At 45.1% G+C, this 23,021-nt stretch overlaps 1 protein-coding gene across 1 annotated transcript in view; it reads right to left on the minus strand.

The window, feature by feature from the left end:
- Positions 1 to 23,021, minus strand: part of DEPDC1B (DEP domain containing 1B) — an 86,328-nt gene that overhangs the window by 24,009 nt on the left and 39,298 nt on the right. The window contains exons 3-6 of the mRNA XM_075541059.1: positions 8,558 to 8,693; positions 5,185 to 5,312; positions 4,229 to 4,359; positions 1,870 to 1,917 (exon numbers count right to left, since the gene is read on the minus strand). Of these exons, the coding sequence (XP_075397174.1) occupies positions 1,870 to 1,917; positions 4,229 to 4,359; positions 5,185 to 5,312; positions 8,558 to 8,693 (443 nt within the window). The remainder of the gene's footprint in view (positions 1 to 1,869; positions 1,918 to 4,228; positions 4,360 to 5,184; positions 5,313 to 8,557; positions 8,694 to 23,021) is intronic.

The following is a 23,021-nucleotide window of genomic DNA, read 5'->3' on the forward strand; positions in this document are numbered from 1 at the left end:
AAAATAACAATCTGTGGATTATCAAGGGCTCATGAGGGAGGGGGGAAGTGGGGAGGGTGGGAAAAAAAAAGAGGACCTGATGCAAAGGGCTTAAGTGGAGAGCAAATGCTTTGAGAGTGATTAGGGCAAAGAATGTACAGATGTGCTTTATACAATTGATGTATGTATATGTATGGATTGTGATAAGAGTTGTATGAGCCCCTAATAAAATGTAAAAAGGTTTGAAGACAAACAAGTAGCCATCTAGCTGAGAAGCAACAAAGCCCACATGGAAGAAGCACACTATCCTGTGTGATCATGAGGTGTCGATGGGATCAGGTATCAGGCATCAAAAATCATATCATCTAGAATGAGGGGCAGTATAGAGTGGAGAGCCAAAGCCCATCTGTAGACAATTGGACGTCCCCTTACAGAAGGGTCACAGGAAGAGATAGCACTGATAAAACACAACTTTCCTCTAGTTCTTAAATGCTTCCTCCCCCCACTATCATGACCCCAATTCTACCCTACAAATCTGACTAGACCAGAGCCTGTATAGTGCTACAGGTAAGAGCTCAAAACACAAGGAATCCAGGACAGATAAACCCCTCAGGACCAATAATGAGAATAGAGATACCAGTAGGAGAAGGGGAAGGTAAGGGGGGGGGGGGAAGAAAAGGGGAACTGATCACAATGATCTACATATAACCCCTTCCTAGGAGGATGGACAACAGAAAACTGGATGAAGGGAGACAGCGGTTGGCGTGAGACATTGGGGGTGGGGAGATTATAAATTATCAAGGGTTCATGAGGGAGGGAGGGTGGAGGAGGGGGAAATGAGGAGCTGATACCAATGGCTCAAGTAGAAAGCAAATGTTTTGAGAATGATGATGGCAACAAATGTACAAATGTGCTGGACACCATGGATGGATGGATGGATGGATGGATGGATGGATGGATGGATGGATGGATGGATGGATGGATATGAGAGCTGTAAGAGCCTCCAATAAAATGATTTTTTTAATAAATAAAAATACCCCTCTCCCCCCTCCCCCACACCGAAAGGTAGTATTTGTGAGATACTAACTAACTCAGTCCTTTCCAGTGCCTCTAAGACCCAACCATACTGAAAGGTGACAGAGGAACCACGCTACACCGGGCCCCCTCATCGTACACCCAAATCACTGAGACAGCCTTGTTCTTTCTCTGCCTGCAGATTCTTCCTCTCCAGAGACATCATCCTACCTGTCCATTAGATCAGCCTTCTAAAATGTTCCCAAGCCCAAATGGCATTGCCTGGATTCTGACGCATAGCAACACGGGCTCCTAAACTGTCAATACGTTATGTGGACAGACAGCCTCGCCCTTCTCTCCCTTGCAGAATGGCCAATGCCTCACCCCTGCCCCTGCCTGGCAGTGCCCCAGCATCGCCCTAGGAATTGCTTATGATCGTCAAGATCTGCTGAGCAAGCTGAGAAGATAAAGTCCAGGCAGCCTGAGGAATCCATAAAAGTAGTTAGTGATAAAAACCTGTGAACTGTTACATCGTGTGCCAAGTCACTGTCTGTCTTTGTGGATGCAGCGATCTAAAAAGGAGTGTGGCTTTATGTGCACTTCTAGCACGCCTGCCAAAAGTGCAGAATTCTTTCAAACACCTTCTATCTCAGTCCTTCCACGAAGTCGCAAATAAATTTATCAACAAAAGCACAGCAGCCTACACCAAAGGGGTTCAAATCAGGCTCAGCCATGGAGTAGAACTATTTCCCAATTCAGGGTACGCACTTCTGTTATTTTTATAAACTTGGTAGTAATGACATGATGGCATTGTATGAAAGGTGGGCTACCTGCCAATAAAACTGGTGAAGAATTTGGTAGATAATGAATACTTACAACTTGCCAAGCACTTCAGAGCTGACAGTACCCAGTGCGGGAGTTCTTCTGCCGGAAAAAGAGAGTAAAAACAGTGTTTTGTGCAGTTGCATATAACTCAAGGATTTCTGTGCACTCTTGGTTCAATAAGTAGGTATTGCTTGTCTGAGGAAAAGCCAAAATATTTATGCAAATCATAAATATGCCCCATGTAATTTTCTTAGTAGCAGAGTCACAACATTGGTTTGTACAGGCCATGCCTGCAAACGCCTTACATTAGAAGAGATACCTTTCTAAGGCGTCAGCATAAAGCCATCTGATGGTTCATTGCAGAAAAACCAACTAACAGACAAAGAAACGATCCCAAGCATTATACAAGGGGGGAAAAGAAATCACACACTCCTTAAGAACAGCAAGTTGTCTCAACATGAGTATATTCTTACATGTTGTAACTATTCATTTATGTGTGGTGTTTGCGGCTGAGAAAGCTTCCGGGGCGCGTAGACTTGTGCTGTAAGTAGTGACTGTGGCCTGCTGCAGGAATAACTCCCAGGGACCATGTGGTGCAGCGCCTCTCCCCTCCTGGCCCGGCACTGCCACTCAGTAACTGGGCATCCACTCTGCAGCCTCTCTACGCTCTGCACAATTAGGAGGATGCTTGTTCAACTGCGCTAGGTCTAATGAGTTTGAGGCTTGTGAAGTGCTCTCTGCCTTTCTGAAGAACTTACGTAACAAATTGAATGATGCCTGGTTATCGAACTGGCAGCTGAAAGTATTAATGTTTGGTACACTCAAAGAATGGGATTACAGATGTACTTCAAAGGCTACACATAAACACACACACGCACGCACACACACCCCTCACTGTACATAACTTAATTGCACAGGTTGGCATTTACCTGACAGCTCATTAACCTGAATTCATAGCTCTATTCATTCCTGTCCCCCAGTGTCCTTCATCCCTGATGTAGAAACGGTGCTTCAGGAAGCCAGTGCTAAAAAGACCCCCGTGCCTTCTCATACTTGCTCAGGCTCCTTCTGGGTTACTGTGCTGCCTAGGAGCTTCCATCCCTAAATTTAATATTATTTTAAAAACCCAAAAAGCATAAGATCATCTTCTTTACATCCGAAACTCATTCTGGTTCTGCCCAATCTCAGCATCAAAGGTTGCCCTAAAGGAAGAACTGATCAAAGAGGCCATGGAATTCTGGTCCACCCCTCATGCACAGGAAGCAAGCTGGAAGGCTTAGAGCCAGCCTGGAGGCCCAGCCCACCGCAGGTGCTTGGTGTTGCAACAGTGCAGCCCCGGGCAGCTAACCCAAAGGCCAGCGGCTCAATGCCACTCATGGCTCTCTGGGAGAAACGCTCGGCAAACAGCTCCCATAGAGGTGACAGTCCAGGAAGCGCTGGGGGCAGTTCCACTGCGTCATTCATGGTGGTTCTGGGTCAGCGTCGACTTGGCAGCACACAACAACAACAACATACAAGGGGCCTTCGAAAAGCTCATGGGAAAATGCCATTATCTTTGAATCCCATTTTCCCAGGAACGTTTTGAAGCCCCCTTTAGGTCCCACAACCATATTTTTGCCAAATCAAAAACCAGGCTGGGTGACAGCCAAAATACTTCCTTTTTCCTGCTTTGTAAACAAGTTCGGATGAAAAGGCACAAAGCTTTTAAAGTATTTTTGGCATTTAGAACACCATATTTAAATTTTTAAAAAAACACAATTTCAAATAATTTAAGATGGCAGTTAAAAAAATTACCTAATCTAGACAACCTCAGAAAACTGGACACAGGGACACCTTAATGAACAAGGTGAAGGAGAACTAAACCCAGCCAGGACCAGGAATCAAACCTGGAAAGGAATCAAACTCCAGTGAGCGCCCACGCTTACTCACTACTCAGGGGTCTTCCCGCAGGGGATATGGAGCAACCTAATGCCCAGTGAGGGGTCCATGCGGGCGTGGCACAAATGGTTAGGCGCTGGGCTATCAAGTCAAAGGTTGGTGGCTCAAATCTACCCAAGGATGCCTCAGAACAAAGGCCTGGCGATCTCGCTCCTAGAGATCACAGCCACAGAAAAGCCCTCGGGAGCACGGCTCAGCATCGACTCAAGAGCACACGGTAGGTCTCTGGTTTGAAGTCCAGCCTGACTAACAAGGAACTCGCCTCTGGACGAATCTTTCTATGAAGTTTCCTTAACACAAACAATTCATAGAAAAGTATGAAATGAGAGGAAAGTTAGATAGCATTAGGGACTCATTTTTATTCTAAGAAAATAAAACCCAGAGTTTAGACGGGGAGGGGAAGTCTTCAAAGTTGTTGGATCCACTAGCTGACATACTACGTTCGCCGAGAAGAGCACGGTTCCGCACTTACTGGACTTGTCGTCCAGGATCACCACGCCCTGTTTGCTGACACCGTACACATTATGGATGATGAACTTGGAGTGGATGCGCTGGCTGTCTAAAACTTCTTCTAAGGACTGTAGCCCGAGCATTTTCTGTAAGCTACAGAGATAAACAACAAATAGTTAGTTACTTTTCTTTTTTTTAATCATTATTTAGCAAAATACCTCGTTACTGCAATAGCTCAATCTCAAGGATGCTTATTTTCTGGGATCGCCCAATTGTCTTTACAGAGCGGAAAGGTTAAAATTTAAGTACAACAAAAACAAATATAAAAGATGACCTTCACCATTAACATACTGCTTCCCTGATTTTAATAACAGACCACTTAGAATGTCAGGGAGACCATATAAATCTGGTTTGTCCAATGATGAGAAACGGCTACGAGTATATTTCTTAAGGAGAAGAGGAAAAAGCAGTTGCTGGGCCAATAGTACACAGGTTCCCAAACTGATTTGACCTGTCACCCTCTTTTCAAAATGAATAAAACCCCTCAGTGGCCCCCTAGCAATTGAAAGTGTTTGGCCTTTGAAGCCCATGATCCAGGATGAAGTGTCGGGATTGTTTCTGCTCCCCCACGGGCCAGTCCATACCATCTCCGCCGGGTGCCATGGCCCGCTTGTGTTTGGGAAACACTGCTATGGTAAGTCAAGTCGATAGGAGACCAGATCCCCCAGAAGTTTCATCAAGTTTGAGATTTCTTAAAAACTTTTAAATTCCTGTTCTTAACTATAATATAAATGACAATGAATGCCCATAATTCAGTTAAATTGGTTTTGCTAAGCAGCGCAGCTGCAAATAATACAATACAAAGTTGAGGTATTTATATATAATTTCAGAAAATTATACAGAGGCAAAAGAGAAAAAACAATTTCACTGCAAGTTCTCATCGATCCCAATATCAAAAGCAGGGGCAAATGCACATACTACGACAAAGTCATAGACTTCCATATCTCTTCCACATTGGCCTCCGTCAGCTGCCTGCGGTGGATAAGGCGGCAAGTTGGCACTTCTCCGATAGCAATGCTGTGACGCTTGTACCACATCTCAGAATTCTAATGGAGAGAGAGGCAGCGAGATCAGAAACACTTCAATAGCTAATACTGGCGCTTCATTAGAAATTCCTTTCGTATATCTGTTTCTCATCTGGTTTAAAAGACTGCTAGGAATATTGATTTGGCATGGACGCTGGAAGAGCTATTGCTGTTTCAGGAGCCCTAGGGGCCTGGTGGGCACCAGAACTGCCCTGCCAACCGCAAGGCGACCCACTCAACCTCATAAAGATTTACAGCCTCAGAGAACCCCGGCAAGCAGTTCTACTCTGTTCTGTAGGGTCATCACGGGTCAGCACTGACTCGATGGCAGCGGGGTTTTTGAGCGGATCGTTGCTGTGGTGTGAGCTCACGGCAGCCCATGCCCAAGAGGACAAAACCCTGGCCAGCCCTGCGCCGCCCCCGAACTGCTTGCAGATCACAACACTGTGATCCATAAGGTTTGGACTGACTGGTATTTTGGAAGTAGGGTGCCTCACTAGGAAGTACACACTTTCTTCCTTGTTCCTCCTTGTCTGGAAGCTCCACTGAAGCCTGCTGTGTTATCTGTAATCCGTAATCCAAGACTGAGTGTAGTTGTCTGCTGCTGCAACCCCCTGGATCATTGTTCCGCAAGGCTTCCCTGATTGGTGGATGGTAGCTGTGGATGAAGTGCATCCCACAAGTCAAGGCCTGTCTCCCACCTTGGAGGCATGGACTCTGCCACTCAACCATCACTGTGCCCTCAACGGAGTAAGATGTGGTCACAGGCCCTCGCAGGAGGGTCACTGGGGAGGAAGTTACATCCAGGGTGCAGTACAGCACTGAGGAAACGCATAACTAGCCTATAGTTCTTTCATATGTCCTCATCTTATGATTGTGGTCTCAGCTTTACCTCAGTAAGCTTTTTATGCCTGCGAATATTCATTTGTATAATGGAGACCATTCAAGGCATGAAATCCAAGCTAGACAGACCGGTAAGAAACAGTACTGGGAGCAACAATTCACTAGGGGTGCGGGAAGAGATGAGGGAGAGGGGAAGGGGAACCAACAGCAAAGATGGCGGCATAACCCCTCTGGAGGGGAACAAATAACAGAATCGTAGGGGAACAGATACAGTGGAGAGTGCAAGATATGGCCAAAATATAAAAAATTATAACTATTTATAATATCATAATTAGGGTTCCTGGAGAGGGGAACTGATATCAACGAGTTTAAGAAAGAAGATGTTTTGAAAATAATGGCAGCAGCAATTGTACAATTATTCATGATCTAATCAAGCTATGGATCGCTATAATATCTATAAGAGCTCCCAATAAAATTATCTTTTAAATGTGATCATATTACACGTGAGTATTCATCAGTTACTGAAGAGCCTTATGTGTGACATTCATAATTCATAGTGATTTTTTTTCTGCAGGGGTTGAACTAATCAATGAAGTACCAGTGAAATAAAATGCTATCAATTCAAAATTAAGTGGATGACAGCTATCCAAACTCATGCATTGTCCAGACTGAGTGACATTTTAAAATACAATTACAATGAATGTTTACAAATTAAAATTACATTACTCTCAAGAGGCTCTAGTTTTTAGCAAGCAAAGATAAAACCTATGCAGCCTTGGATATCGGCCCCCTGACCTTTGGCATCTGGAAAAGAGAAGACCCAAATGTCCCACCGGGGCAACCCAGAGATGGCAACGAGAAGGAGCGAAGGATGAACTCTCGGGGCAGTTGATGGCACCATAGCCCCTTTCTACGGAGAGAAAAGGCAAAACTTCACGAGGGTAAGGATTTTCCCCAAAGGCCCACAGCTGTCACCACCTCGTGGCTCCCATGATTCCCGACACTTCCCTTTGCTCATCTCAGTGATGAATATTGAACTTTTAAACACAAGCATGTCAAAAATCACTTGCAAAGCGTTTCTAGAATAGTTTGGGATTTGTTTGTTTGGTTGTTTTTTGTTTTTCAAAAACCAGGTCGTGTAGTGGTCACCCCTTGGGTGGCCACCCACAGGGTCAGCAGTCGGAAACCAGGCAGCTGCTTCGCAGGAAGAAAGGAAGCTTTCTACTCCTGAAAACTGTCACCCTCTCGGAAGCATCCGGGGTGGTTCAGCCTGTCCTACTGAGTCGCGATGAGTGATTGTCATAGAAAACTGTGGAAATGAAAGACCATGAAAATGAATTTTTGTTGAATCACTGACTTGTCAAATGAAATTCAAAGACCACACAGATTTCTGATCTGTTTTAAAGTATCTGAATATAAGGCTGCTGTATTGGGTAGTGCATTATTTCATGTGGCTGTTCTAGCCCAGCTCTCTTTAACTCCCACCAAATTACCTTGGTCTGCCTGGGTCTGGTTAAGAAGGTGGAGGATTCTTATGGACAGGATGCAATGGATTGCCACCCTGCTGAATATAAAATGAGCCCTCTGAGAAGCAGGAGAGGAAATCTTACTACCAGCAAGAACCATGAGTGGATCTGCACCCTAAGATCCTTGCCCAGGGAACCTCCCGGATGCAGGGACGGCTGTGACATCAGAGGAGCAGCAGCAGGAGACCCAGAGCAAGTCAATCTGAGTGTTTGGGACCACATGACTGACTTGTAGAGTGGGGTGCCTCTGAGCACTCACTGGGGGAGCTGGCCTTGCCGACCCACACAGCTTGACTGAATGCCTTTGGGTTGAGGCCTGCTCTCTGGGCATTTATTAGCAGTCTTGAAAGCACTTTGCAGCATGTCCTGACTGGATGTATGTATCCAGGGCATTTCTCACCTGCAATGTAAGCTGTTTAACTTCAACAACATAAAAACACTATAATTGTGAGCACTGCCAGTGAGTTCTGTGTGTCCTCTGCAATGACTCGGAATGACAGTGTAGAAAGTATTAGTGCAGACAACAAAGTCACTCGATGGCAGTGAGGAATTTAGTCCAGGTTTTATTTTTTAAAGTAATATCCAAGTTATTGCATTTCCCTATAAATCCCGCTTCTCAAGCTTACCTGAGAGATATGCTGATAGAGATAATCAAATATCAATTCGTGAAAATGTTGCTCGCGATCGCAATAAGGATTGCTGACCATCACCAGGAGCAGTGAGGGATTCTCAGCCCTAACAGTGAGAGACTACGTTTCTGTTGTCTTCAGCACCTCGCTTGTGTACGTTTTTAATAGCAGCACTCAGAAACTGGGCCAGGGCCAGGGGTCCACAGCCTGTTTCTGCCAGCTAGCTCCTGGCCCCTAGGCCATCGGCAAAGTTAGGCAGGGCACTTACCATCACAGTGGGCCGCATTGGGATGTTCTCTTGGGAAATGCCTGGTGGGGGATCATTAAATTCCGGAAATTTAATGGCATCCTTTTGGTAGGTGGGCTTCTTTGGGTAAGGTTTTAAAGGTGAGGAAGGAGGAAATCTAAAATCAAGAAAAAAACAATTATTACAGTCAGTAGGAAACAAAGATACGTTAACCACAGTCCGGCTCCGTGAGTCCTTGAGAATGTAACAATTCCAAACCTCGGATAATAAATGAACTGCTACTTAACAAAAATTATGACATGTGACGAGTCATACCCAACAATAACATGTACCTTTTTTTTTTTAATGTTCATTCCAGGAGTCAAGCATGTGACACATTTTGAAAATAAATAAAACTTGTTTCTTATCCTTTCACCTCCAGGAGTAAAGACGTTCTTAAAGGAATGCTACCGTAGGCCATGTCTTTAGTGCCTCATAACACAATCAAAGTTAGAGACGGCGATTTGCTGTCCCTGGAGAAGGACATCGTGCTTAGTAAAGCAGAGGCGCAGCGAAGGAGAGGAGCCTGCATCTACAGCAACGCTCTTACCACCCCCACCCCCATCACAGGCCTCGAGGCAGTCACAGGTCACAGCGAGCCTACAGGACAGGGTAGAACCTGCACCTCTGGGGTTCCAAGACTACATCTTTGTCGGAGTAGCCTGCCTCATCTTTCTGCCCCAGAGTGGCTTGTGAGTTTGAACTGCCAACCTCGTAGTTAGCAGTCCAACACGTAACCCTCCTTGAGGGCTCCTTGAACAAATGGGTAGTGCCAACACCACACTCACTGCCATCGAGTCCATGCTGGCTGAGGGCCACCCTGTTGGTCAGAGTAGCACTGCCCTTGTGGGTTTCCAAGACTAATTCTCTAGAGGCGTAGAAAGCCTCATCTTTCTTACACAGAGTGGCTGGGGGTTTTGAACTACTGACCTTCTAGTTAGTATCCCTTGATGCCACTTGGGCTCTTAATGCATAGCAGTACATCCATTATAAAACTGAACTCCCGGATAATCAAGATGACGCTGACTCAGAGACCCCACAGGACAGAGCAGAACTGGTCCTTTGAGTTCTGAGGATGTAACTCTTCCCGGGAGTAAAAGGCCTCCTCTTAGTCTTGAGAAGCACCTAGTGGTCTCTAACTGCCAACTTCATGGTTGGCAACCCAACACGTAGCCCACTGCGTCGCTACAGTTCTCTTCAAATTGGCCTAGACGTTACACCGGCGTGCACACGCTGAAGCCTCCAGTGAACCCCTCTGACCACAGACTGAGGGTGGGCGTAGCCTGGCTCTCACGCAGAATGCAGTGTTTTGGCTTGTTTTCCTGTAGATGAAATCTAGGATGGGTGAAGGTATGGAGAGAGTGACTACATGACTGGTTTCTTGAGGGGCGTCAGGGCGAAGGTTGCAGGGAGGTGGGGAGTTGGTGGCGAGGGTGAGGAGGGAAGTAAATGTTCTGGAGGTGACATGGAGATTATTGTGACGCTCTCTCATTATGACTGAACTACTGAATTGTATGATATGGGAAACAGCTGCCAACAAAACTGCTTAAAATAAAAGACAATAGAAAGGCAAGTAATTTTTTTCCCTACAGACTCTTTTTCAGCTGCCTTGTTAGGAAAGAAAAATATCAGAGTTTATAAAACATGCAAGAACTCTAGATTCTAATGCTGACCCATGAGTCTATAGGTTATTGATTTTTTTGTTAAAGTCATATTAAAAACTGAAATGTGCAGAGAACACCAGAAATTAGTGTAACAATATAGTTAATATACAATTAAAATTAAGCAGCATCAAACTAAAAGTATTGGGAAGGTACTCTAAAGAGTGAAAATAAGTTATGCAGGGAGATATCAAAAAGTATTCCTACTAAAGTGTGGTGAAAAAGCTGATGATGCCCTGCTATCAAGAATACTGTTTAAAAATACATATATAGATATATATATAGCATGTGGGTCTTAAAGGCTTGTATTCAAGCAAGCAGCCATCTAAGTTAGGCGTCAAATAAGTTCACATGCCTGTGTGAACCAAAGATGACAAAGAACACAATCCAAATATGATGGAAAGTATTAGAGTTCAAATTGTGAACACCCAATTTGTAGAACGCTACGGAGGACAGTGGGAGCCCAAAACCTATCCGCCTCTGGCAGATCCCGGACCACAGTGGAGGGGTGTAAATAGCCCTACTAACAAGCAGAGATTATTATAAACACAATTATTGTGGGTGGAACTGTAGTATAAGAGGGTACTGGGTCAGTTGATCTCCCTCTTGATTCATTCTGGATTTGTTCTAGGTTTAAAAAGTCCTCATTTCTCTCTGGCTTATATAAATATTGCTGGCAGTCTTTCCTTTTTGTCTCTGGTACGCTTTTTGTCTCTGGTACGCTTGCCCATCTATAAAGCACGGAAGGGGCGGATGTGCAGAGGCAACAGTTGATGTAATGGCTTGTCAGGGACAGGGGGCGTGGAGAGGAATTTGGGGAGCAAAGGGTGACTACTGCAGGAGGGAAGGTGCACTGGAACTGACTATGGCGATGTTGATACAACTCCCTTTAAGAACTACTGAATTTTATCACAATAAAACCACTCGGGGAAATAAAAGAATGGATGAGGAATTGCTTCTAGACAAAGCAATAGTGAGGTACCACCTTACAAAGACAATGACAGCCAAGTTAAAGACAAGAAAGAGAGAGAGAGAGAGAGAGAGAGAGAGAGAGAGAGAGAGAGAGAGAGAGAAAGGAAGGAAGGAAGGAAGGGAGGGAGGAAGGAAGGAAGGAAGGAAGGAAGGAAGCAGAGACTAACAAACACTGGAGCAGCTGCAGAAATATTGGAACCCTCGCCCACTGCCAGGTGGCTGTAACTATACACAACCACTGTGGAAAGCCATGTGGCGCTACCCCCAAACAATCCAGCAATCCCTCGATTGGGTATATACCCTGAAGAAGTGAGAATCTGAACACAAATGGACATGTGTACACCATGCTCACTGTAGCACAGTTCACAGTAGCAAGAAGCTGGATACAGCCTAAATGCCCACCAGCAGAAGCGTGGGTGAAGAAGCTGCGGGACACACACACACACACACACACACACACACACACACACACACACACACTGGAATACTATACATCCCTAAAAAAACTATTGTAAAACCAGGAAGCACCTCATGGCAAGGAAGGACCTGGAAAACATTATGAGTGAAATATTACATGAAGTAACTGTTACGGTGGGTGTGGGGGGAAAGGGAGGGGAGAGGATTGAAGATCAAGACTTTCATACCTCAGGGAAGAAACCTAAGGGAGTTTTCCAAAGAGGGCAGGGCAAGGACAGGAAGATGAACTGAAGATGACGTGAGCCAGCTGATGGTGTTCACTTGGATGGAGTGGAGGATGGGGGCCCACAAGAGGAAGAAGAGAAATCAAGGACTGGGTGTAGGGTAAACTATTGGGAGATTCGACTGGGAATGTAAACGATTGAATACAAAGCTGATCACCTGAAATGTAAACCCCTACCTAATTTATGATTAAGAAAAATATATCATCATCACTCGGGCTTAATTCATATATCTGAGCAAAATATGTTTGGGGATCTTATAGTAAATGGCTGAGCTACAGACCAGCCCTCGAGTGCCTTCAAAGGAAGGTCCAACAAAAACCGTGACTTCTGAGCGGATCTGCTGAATCAGTTAGATTCAAGACATCCCAGAGAGGTTATTGTTAGGGTACATTTTCTCAAAGGGCACGGGGGGCTGCTGCAAAGAAGCTTTAAGAAAACTGAACGCTGCATTGGAAAGAAATGGTTTGGAAAGCTGCATCAAGATTTTGGTTTTCTCCCCCATTACAACAATGCACCTACTCTTTCCTCAAGGGTCGCAAGGCCGGTCCAAGGGAAACCTTATCCTATCCAATCTACACGCCCCTGATCTTGCCCCGCCAGACTTCTTTTTGCTTCCAAAACCCAAAGAACATGTATAAGGAATACAATTTAAGCCCCTTGAGGGTGCCAACAGTGCCTGGTGACGTGGTGGATACAAGTTGGGCTGCAATCCAAAGGGTCAGCAGTTTGAAACCAGCAGCTGCTGCTCAGGAGAAAGATGAGGCTTTCTATGCCCATTAAGAGTTAGACTCAAGAAACTCACAGGAGCAGCTCTATGCTGTGCTGCAGGGTCTCTGTGAGTTGGCATCGCTAGATGGCAGTGAGTTTGGCTGGGATTTTGGGGGAGATGGCAACGGTGTAATTTTGAAGTGCTGCCAATCGAAGAGAGCCAAGCTCTGAAAGGAAAGGTTAGAGAAACGGAAACGCTATCTGCAAAAGGTGCTTCTCCCAGAATGTCTTACTCAGGGAACTGTGGTTAGAGAGATGCCAGGGCATTGCTCTTCCCCCACTGAGAAGATGGGCTCTTGGCACTGAACTGCAGCTGTGGCAGGTGTGTTACCGATTTTCAGATGGCAGAGTCTAGAAACCTCGCAGGCATCAAGCTCCCTCTGGTGGCTACTTTTACTCTGTGCATCGAACGGTTCCATTTCAGTTCTAACCTTATAACCATGTAATCCTGGGCTGGCAAGCCTTTAGAGATAAAAGGCCACACTTTTCCCTTAAGGAAACTGAGGCCCCCAAAAGGAAAACAATTTACTAAAAACTCAATAACTAATGGACCAACATAAAAAGCCATTAAAACAAAACATTTGAAAACCAGTCCATTTGTAAGAAAAATACAAAATTTCATCGAAAGACATTAAAGAGCTAAGTTGGAAACTGCCTTTATCTCCTGGGGACCCAGGCCAGGTGCTGTGCAGTGCTGGGGCATTGGATCCTACAACTTCACTGTCTCAGTGAGACCCGATGCAGAAAATCTGCTGGGTTCTCAGCCACTCCTGCAACCTGAGGACTTGTAAAGACAAAAAAGTACATGGTATCCAAGGAATCAGGAGGCAGCTGCACCAAGATGGCTGAAATGGTCGTAGGTGGGGAAACATGGGCATATATACTGTCTTAAGATATGTGCTACTCTGGCAAACCTGTGCCTGGTATTCTCAGTTAATAGTATTGTAAGTTTTCTCTGACAATTAACCCCACTGTCCGTGTAAATAGCATCCAGCCACGAAAGGATGGATGCTGTACAGGTGAATAATTCCAGGTACTGTGAGATGGAGTTAGCCTACATTATCCCAATATCACTTTCTCAACTGGGCTTTAAAAAATTAGTGCCTTGACACGTGGATATATGTATGGACTGTGAATAAGAGCTGTATCTGGCCCCAATAAAATGATTTTTTTAAATTAGTACCAGAGGCTATTCAAAAACAACATTAACAGAAAATTGTTATGCCCCAGGGAGATGATCGAGAAGATTCTCTACTATTAATTAACAAGGGTTTGAAAGGGAGCCAAAGGCAGATAAAAAGAAAACAACAGCATAAATCTGGGAATGGATTTTGGGTTTGTACTAAATCCTAGCTCCAATTTAAGAATAATTAGTTCTTATCCTACTTAATACTCACCAATAATTAGATCATGGCCCTGCTTAATGCTCACCCTCAGGAAGGGACCGCAGAAGATGTGGGTGCTTCAGCAAAGTATACTGAAAAAAATTAGATGGTGCCCGGCTGTCAGATAAAACAGTGTCTGGATTCTTGTTTCCAAACAAGCAGCCATCTGAGAGAGATGTCAGCTTACATGGAGGAATCCACCATCCTCAGTCACGGAAGGACTGGAATCCATATACCATATATACTCGAGTATAAGCCGACCCGAATAGCCGCCGAGGCACCTAATTTTACCACAAAAACTGCATTAAAAATGTGCTGAGAAAACTCGGCTTATGCATGAGTATATACAGTAATCCTAAATCAAAGGAGGGATTAGCTCTAATTAGAGCCTAAATTGTGAGAATCTGGTTTGCAGAAGGCTGACGACAGTGGGAGGCCATGACACACGTGTGGGAACTACACAGGAAATGACCGCCGGTGATCTCTCTATCCATGTTACAGACAGGAAGAAACGGGTTACCAAACAGAGGGCACTGGAGAGATGACTGGAAGTTCAAGATGATAAACCTGCTTGAACGGTTAAAACCTTGTCAGTTGATTCCCTGCCAGCCCCCATGCATGCTAGGCCTGATCTGGTTTTCAGCATTTTCTGTATTTTTTATTTTTGTTTGCTCATATTGGGGTTCTTCTCAGATGTGTGATGTCATTGGGGTCACCCTCTAGAATTTTTGCTAAAGTTTTTTTCATATATGAAACCCAGGGTTGATGAACCTATATGACAGCAAGTAGAAAAAGGGGTTTTTAGTTTTGTTTTGAGGAGGGGTGTTGAGTACAGTGATGGAGGGGAGGGGTATAAAAAGGAGCTGATGTCATAGAATTCAGGAAGTGTGGTACTCATATAATTATTTGTCAATTTGAGAGGATTAAGAGTGAAGGGGGTGGAGTCTAGCCTGTCAATCACACCATTGCCAATGAGGCCTCTGTGTAAACATGGCCTTCTCCTGAGGATTCTGGGAACTCCTGTAATTCCTCCTTGGAGGTGCAAGACACACTATCTCTCTCTCTGCTCACTCCCTGCAAGACAATCTTGTTGACAAGTTACATGGAGACAGGCTGATGGCAGCCAGAGCCTTGGAGCTGGAGGAGTCATGTGGAGACTCACACCAGTGCTGACATGCTTCCACCGCCACTGGATCCACAAGACTTTCTACACACTGGCCTGAGATCTTCATGCATTCAGAGTCATTGCATATGTTTCATGAGTCTGAAGAAGACTTTATAGACTGGTATCAGACATGTGGGCTAATATTGGACGTATGGACTTGATTTGGGTTGGCTTCGGACGTTTACTAAATACTTAATTGCTCTTATATATAAAGCTGTTTCTTATACACATATGCAGGTTTATGAATTTGTTTCTCTGGTCTACCCGGACTGACCCAGGAAGGAAAAGAGTGTTTGGAAACTGACTGTGGGAGCAGTTGCAAGATCCTGCTTGACGTGACTGAACTATGGGATACAGGGTTCAGCTTTCCCTTGAGCCACAAAGTCCAATCAAAACACAGTTTTCATGAAACATGATAAAGTGATTCTACATTTTGTACGGAAATACAGCGGGCCAAGTGTAAACAAGACCTGCTCTTAATGAAGAAAACGAGATTCATGGCTTGCCCTAGCACCTATCAAGGTTAGCTAAGATGCTAACGGAACTGGGGCATAGGCCGTGGCACGGAAACCCCAGCACTACGAACAAGAGCCGTCTAGCACCAGCAGCTTCCTAGGCCTTTCCCCACAGATGCTGGCAGAGCTCCTTCTCCTGCGATGGCTCCCAACAATGTCTCCGGCTGGCCAGTCCGTCCCCACTCAGAGCAACTGATAAGGGGTTTTCAAGGCCGTAAATCTTTACACGGGTGGACAGACTTGCCTTCCTCCCACAGGCCAGTTGGTGGGCTTGAACCAACAAAGAACATCCAAAGCAAACACAACACCTACTTAGAAACCTGGTTTATGACAGCTTGAGTATTGCAGGTCAGTATATCTAAATTACAGAGCAGGAAAAAACAGAAAAAGTCAGCACATAAAATCACGATTGGTAGCCGACTCAGTCATCATAGTTGCAGACTGAACTACGGAAGTGGGGGAGGGGCTGTGCGTGGGACATGAACACTAATGCCCACAGAAAAGCCTACAGGGCTGGTTCTGAGGGTCCCTTGGGCGATATGGATGAGGGCATGACTCATACTTCTTAGACCCTAGTACCCCAATTTCCTAAGGGCTAGACCGCCCCTCCTGAGCTGGGCAGGGGAATGGCAGCAAACACCCTCTCCCAGAGGGCAAATCTAATGCTCAGAATTTAAGCTCTAATACAGGGTGCAAATCACAATAAAATTCATTGTAAAAAATGAAAACATTATAATTTAAGCACATCTGCAAGACATTAGTACTAGTGGAATCACCCTCTTCTTGACCTAAACAGTTCACAATGAAAACAACACCCAGGGATCTCCAACACCAACAAAGAGGAAGGAAGCTGTATTCCACTGCAAACCCGATCCACTAGTCTAAAAGGAACGATGGTTCTAAATGCAGAGCCAAGCACCCAGGGTGGAGCCAGGAAACACACAGAACTGATCAAGGCATGGGAAGAAGATGCTTACCAAAACCCATAGTCTAACACTGAATTGATTCAGACTCCTGGTGAACGGAGCAGAACTGCTCCATAAGGCTTCTAAGACTGCAAATACTCATGAAAGCAGGCAGCCATCTTTCTTCTGCATTATGGCTGGTGGGCTTGAATTGCTGACCATCGGACTAACAGCCCACCCACTGTACAGTCCACTGAACCACTCAGGCCCCTACTACAAACCACTGAGGCGGTGTTGTGGGATAAAACATTGGGAGTCTGGATGGAGGAGGTACACGTGGTTTACAAATGAAAGGAATGTATTTTGGCAATCGGCAAACTATGACAGATAATACTTTTCAAAGGTAACCACAATAATATTTCTCCTCACATGCTCCTCCCTCTCTGCAGTTTTCACATTCTTCCATGTAAAGGTTAGTCCTCTATTCTCCTGAATCTCACAAAGAGAACCAGCCTGAAAACCGCGTGATGGCTAAGGCTGTGTGTCAACTTAACTGAGTCACGGTAATCTGGCACTTATACGGTAATATACTCGTCCCCGTTATAGAGCCTGGTATGTGTGGATATCCTGGTAAAACTCTCTAGCTTTGGGCTTGCTCTGGATTCCACATCTGACTCCCATCATCTGACCTCTGGTTCTTGGGATCTGAGCCAATGGCTTGCCATATTGCTTGCTAACTTTCGATTCATCAGCCTGCTGACAGTGCCCATGAGCTAGCAGCCTGCTGCCTGACCTGCCAATGTTGGGTTCATCAGCTCCCGCAACTCTCTTAGTAAAAGGAAGCCTCCAGCCTGCGGTCTCTGACCCACAGGCTTGGGACTTGCTGGCTTATCCAATGGTGTGAGTCATTTACTTGACACACATACACACACACACTTCCACATACACATATGTGCACACACACATGCACACGCACACACAAAGCTCTTCACTGGTTTTCCTTCTCTAGAGAAACCAGCCTGAAACAAATACTATGCCAATTCTAGGTATAGATGTCAAGTGCATAGCAGTTTCTATTCTTATCTATCCAAACGCTTGCACTTGGAATCTCTTCTTGGGATGTAACCTCTTGGACTTTGGTCACCACATGACTACTACTTCAGTGACTACTCTAAGACCATATGGTTCAGGGAAGTACAGTCCACTGAGAGATGCCCTAGAAGATGAAACTCAAAGTAGAATTGGCAAAGAAGCGCAAAGGCACATTTGTGAGTGAAAAAGGTTTTCAACACAACTGATGTTTGAGACCCCTGGTAACATAGTGGGTACACAGAGTGCTAACTGGAAGGCCAGCAGTTCAAAACCACCAGCCACTCCTCAGGAGAAGGATGAGGCTTTCTACTCCAGAAAAATACCTACAGTTTTGGAAATCTGCAGGGGCAGTTCTACTCTATCCTACGGGATCACTATGAGTACGAATTAACTCGATGGTAGCGAGAAAAATGTCTTGTGAGTGAGCAGTAAACTACTCAGATGAGCCCTTCATTAATTCTTAACTCAAAAACAGTGAACAAAATATGAGGAGCAACCAAAAAAAAACCAGAAAGGCACGGGCCAGAGCAGAGCTTTTGTAGTAGTACATTTTTCCCACTAGGTGAGCATCCAGCCACTTGCTCTAAGTTAGTGCACCCAGTGGTGTCGCTTTGCAAGGCTCTCTCTGGTCACAATGAATTTTTTTAATAAAAGTAGTTCCGCTTGAGCCTCGTGTTTTGTGTTGGCCAATGTAAGAGAACAGCATGCAACTCCGAAATTTTGTTTCCTGCTCAGGAAAGTGCTGCAAAAACTGTTGTGATGTTGCACACAGCTTACAAGGACAGGGCTATGGGAAAACTCAAGTGAGCAAGTGGTTTTCTCATTTCCAAAAAGGTGAAATGTCAATTGATGACAAACCTCATTCTGGACATCCGCCCACTTCCTGAATGGATGAAAATGTCAACTCCTAAGGCTGTAACTCTTAAAGGGAGTAGAAAGCCCCGTCTTTGTGCCTTGGAGAGCATGGTGGATTTGAACAGCTGATCTTTCGGAATGCAGCACAGGAATGAGGAATGTAGAAGTCAGAACCTCCCAGGAAAGGAAAATGCGGGTAAAGAAATACTCATTTCATTATTTTTATTTAAACCCTTCAGATCCAGTTTTTGGACTCTTATGAAAGATGGGAGGAGACCAGGTGGCACAACGATTAAGCATCCATGCAGACCCACAAAGATGAGAGCCCAGGACCCCCTATCAGGCAGTGCCACTCCAGAGAGGCAGCATTTTAGGGTTGATGTGACGCAGAACTGACTCGTAACAGACACTATGAAAACATATTTGAGAAGGAATTTTTTAAAGGACGGAGCTCCCTCTAGTGGGGTACATTTGTTTTGCTCTAAAACTTGCCCATCCTGATGAACTATAAAAGCAACTTAGAAGTCCATCTATACAGACTGCACATTTTATACAGGATTGAGACCAGAAAGGCAATTGGACTCGGAATGGTCAAAGTAATACTGAAGAAGAAGAATGTAGAGGGACTCACAGTCCCATCCAGGCTCTCTTAGTTACTGTGGCTGGATTGGTTCCACAGCAGACACGCAGACCAGCAGCGAGATAGAATTGTGAACTCGGAATTAAAGCCAACCACCTACAGGCAAGCAACTGATTTTCAACAAGGGGCCAGCCCACTGAAGGGGGTAGGAACAGTCTCTTCAACAAATGGTGTTTGCAAAGCTGGACATCCAACTGCAGGACAATTCAACAGGACCCATACCTTATACAAGTCACAGGAACTAAGTCAAAATAGATATAAGACCTGACTGTTAAATCTCAATGATGCAATTCCTCAGAGTAAACCATGGGGCCTTCTCTTTTATGAAAACAGCATATCAAAGATGTCATACGCGAATAGAAGATGACAAAACCAATCAACAGAACCTCATTAAAATTAAAAACCTGTACTAATACAAAAGAGGAAAGAAAGAAACTCACGGTCAAGTCAATTGTGACTCCTAGTGACCCTACACAACCAGACAGAAACGAGGGCTTCTGAAGCCACAGATCTCCTGGAAGACTGCCTCTCTGTCTTCCTCGGAGCAGCTGACGGATTCACACCACCAACCTTTCCGTTAGCAGCCCTGGGCTTCGCCCGGTGCACCATGAGAGCTCCCGTGTGCTCATCAAACGGTGTTTAAGGTACACAGCCTACAGACTGGGGGAGGGGGGGTCGTTGGAAACAACTGAGAAGGGTGGAGTCTCTAAAATCTAGAGAAAACTGCATCAGCTCAACGACAAAAATGAAACAGCCCATCACAACCTGGGCTAAAGACATACACAGAATCTTCACCAAAGAGGGCATTCGAGCATCCAACAAACATATGAGAGGATGTTCACGATCACTAAGCATCAGAGAGATGGAAATCAGAACGAGAATGGAGGCTTCTGGTAAGATGGCAGACTAGGCGGACACAGGACCTGGACAGCAAGGACCCAGAGACCACATGACACAGACACTCATGAGAAGCCTGAGCTCTGAGCTTCAGAGGAAAGGATAGGGAAGCGGACTGAGTACTGACCAGAAGCAGCTGGACGAGAGCAATGAGGGGGACACACAACAAGGGAATTGTCGGCCAGCCTGGGGCCGTGTGACCATCAAGCAGCATTCAACTGACACAGTGGCCTGGAACACTGGTGGCTAGTGACAAGAAAGATGGCATTCTCTCGTTCCCCACATTCTCCTGGTGACAACATCATGCCAGCCCCAGCCCATTGGCCTGTGATACATTCCTACCCCCACCCGCAAGCTCTGCTCTGCCTGGTGGATCTGCTCCAGGTACATCACTTCTGTGTCTGCAGGTGTGAACGTCCTCACATCAGACCAACAAAAAACCGTGCTGGGTCCCTGGACACGCCCAGATGGGCAAGAACTCTCTCCATAACTAGCTGCCCTGCCCACAACTGCCCTCTGGCCCTGAAAGAATTTCTTCCAGCAACAAACACCCTGGCCTCAGCCACCATATGAACTTGAACAAACTACTTCTAAGTCATGTGCAGTGACCCAGGACCACATACAGGCCAACAGAAACTCCATCTAAAACCTGGCAGCCCCCCTTCTATGCCCTCCCCTAACCCTAGGAGGATTTTGTCTAGCACCGGGTGCCAACCTACAGCAGGAGGTCTGTCTTCCACAATGTTTGCCTTTCTTTGCTTTTTGTCTTTTTTTTCCCATTCCTCTGTTTTTATTATATTCTTTTCTTTCTTTGCTGTTCATCTTCCTTTTAAAAATGTTTCCCTTGCCTTTTTTCTTGTTAGCTATTAGATACATTTCCTTACTGTTGTTTACCTGTCCCCTCCTTCTGACTTGCTTTATTATTATATTATTATTCTCTCTCTTTTTTGCTGTTTCTCTCCCGCCCCCCCTTAGCTTGTTGGGTTTTGTTTGTTTGTTCTTTTCATGTCCCACCGAAAAGGAGACAACAACTCTGTCCACGTGGCCCAGCCACACCTGTACCTCTTGGCACCCCACCTACTGAGCAAGGCCCACTATTCACTCCTGTACCATGTGGTCATCAGTAGACAGCAACCAACACTAGCCAGGCCCAGCAGCAACTGTGCAACACACACCGCAAACAGAGAACTGCACACACACTCACCTTCTCAATCACAGCCACCAGGACCTGAACAGTGAGTGCCTGGGAACATACTGTGTTAGTCTGGGTAGACAAGAGAAACACATTCAGAGAGACACTCAGATGTGTGAAAGAGAAAACTTTATATCAAAGAGCAATTGTACATTAAGAAAACAACCCAGCCCAGTCCAAGTCAAGTACATAAGTCCAATATTACCCCATATGTCAATACTAGTCCATAAATTCCTTAGACTCACACAGCCATGCAACCATTCTGAATGCAGGAAGATCACAGGCTAGTGGGTGGAAGGGCTTGTGGATCCAGTGGCAGCGGAAACATATCAGAGCTGGCGTGGGTCCCCATGTAGGTCCTTCACTCCAGGGCTCTAGCATAGCTCCATATGTCTTGTCATCAGGAATACCAAGCAGAGAGTCTGTGTGAACCCCCTCCAGCAAGCTTTTTATCTCTGTAGCACCTCCAAATAAGGTAATTAAGCAGTGACCTGATTGACAGGCTAAGCTCCACCCCATTCACTCGTGCTAGTCTCAAGTTGGCACCAGATTATGTAACTACACACATACTGACATACAAACTGCAACTAAATACAATACCACAATGTCTCAGACAAAAGGCAACTTCAGTTCACACGAAGACAAGATAGAGTGGCCCGAACAAGTGATCGATACAGTCAAGTGACCTTTTGGTGGAATAAAAGGTGGGACCCACCCAACAATGGCTGGAAAAGTGGTGTTCAGATACTTCCAACAGGTTGAGAGAAATATTGCAGAAACTGCAGACAAAAACGACCAAAACACAGAAAAGGCTTTCAGAAGACTAGACCACTGTGAAAACAAATTTGAAAGTAAATAGTGTTCCTGCCGAGCAGCTAGTAAGTTCGAACCTCCGACCTTCAGGTTAGCAGCCCAGTACTAAACTACCATCCTACCAGGATCCCTATCACCTCTGAATCAATAAAAAACTAGGGCATCTAGGCCATAAGAAAAACAGCTAACACATATTCATAGATGTGACTCCCCTGAAAGAAGGTGCAGTGGCGTGGTCCAGCCCTTCCCCCACTAAGCGCTAACACAGCTCCTTCTATCAGCACCAGGTGGCAGCACCTACAAACAGTTTGCCTCTCCATACACCTTTCATACAAAGAGTCATTCCATGGTGGTTACTCTAGGAGTTGGTCTCTGAAATTCATATTTAAAAAAAAAAACACCCACAGAGGTTAGGCAAACTCAACATTTTCTGGGTTTCACTGTGCTTAGTAAATCCATCTGATGTATTTTTGTGGACTAATAGTGGTATATAGTAACCATACCATTTAAATGCTTTAAAAAAACTGCAAGCTTACTTTTTTGAAATTCTGGTTGAATATGTATCAAGTACATAATGTGTTTGGGGAAATAAGAGGAGCGGAAGCAGGAAAAGCAGTTAACTACCAAAGTAAGGATGGCTTTGAACTCTGTGTTGGTCTGGGTTGACTAGAGAAACAAACTCATAGACACTCCTATGTATATAAGAAAGAAGTTTATCTACAAGAGCAATTGAATATTGAGAAAATGTACCAGCCAAGTCCAGATCAAGTCCACAAGTCTGATATAAGTCCATCTGTCCGAAACCAATCTATAAAGTCCTCTTCAGACTCACAAAATACATGCAATGATACTGAGTGCAGGAAGAACACAGGCCAGTAGGTTGGA

Source organism: Tenrec ecaudatus, chromosome 2 (assembly GCF_050624435.1).
Source record: "Tenrec ecaudatus isolate mTenEca1 chromosome 2, mTenEca1.hap1, whole genome shotgun sequence".
NCBI lineage: Eukaryota > Metazoa > Chordata > Mammalia > Afrosoricida > Tenrecidae > Tenrec > Tenrec ecaudatus.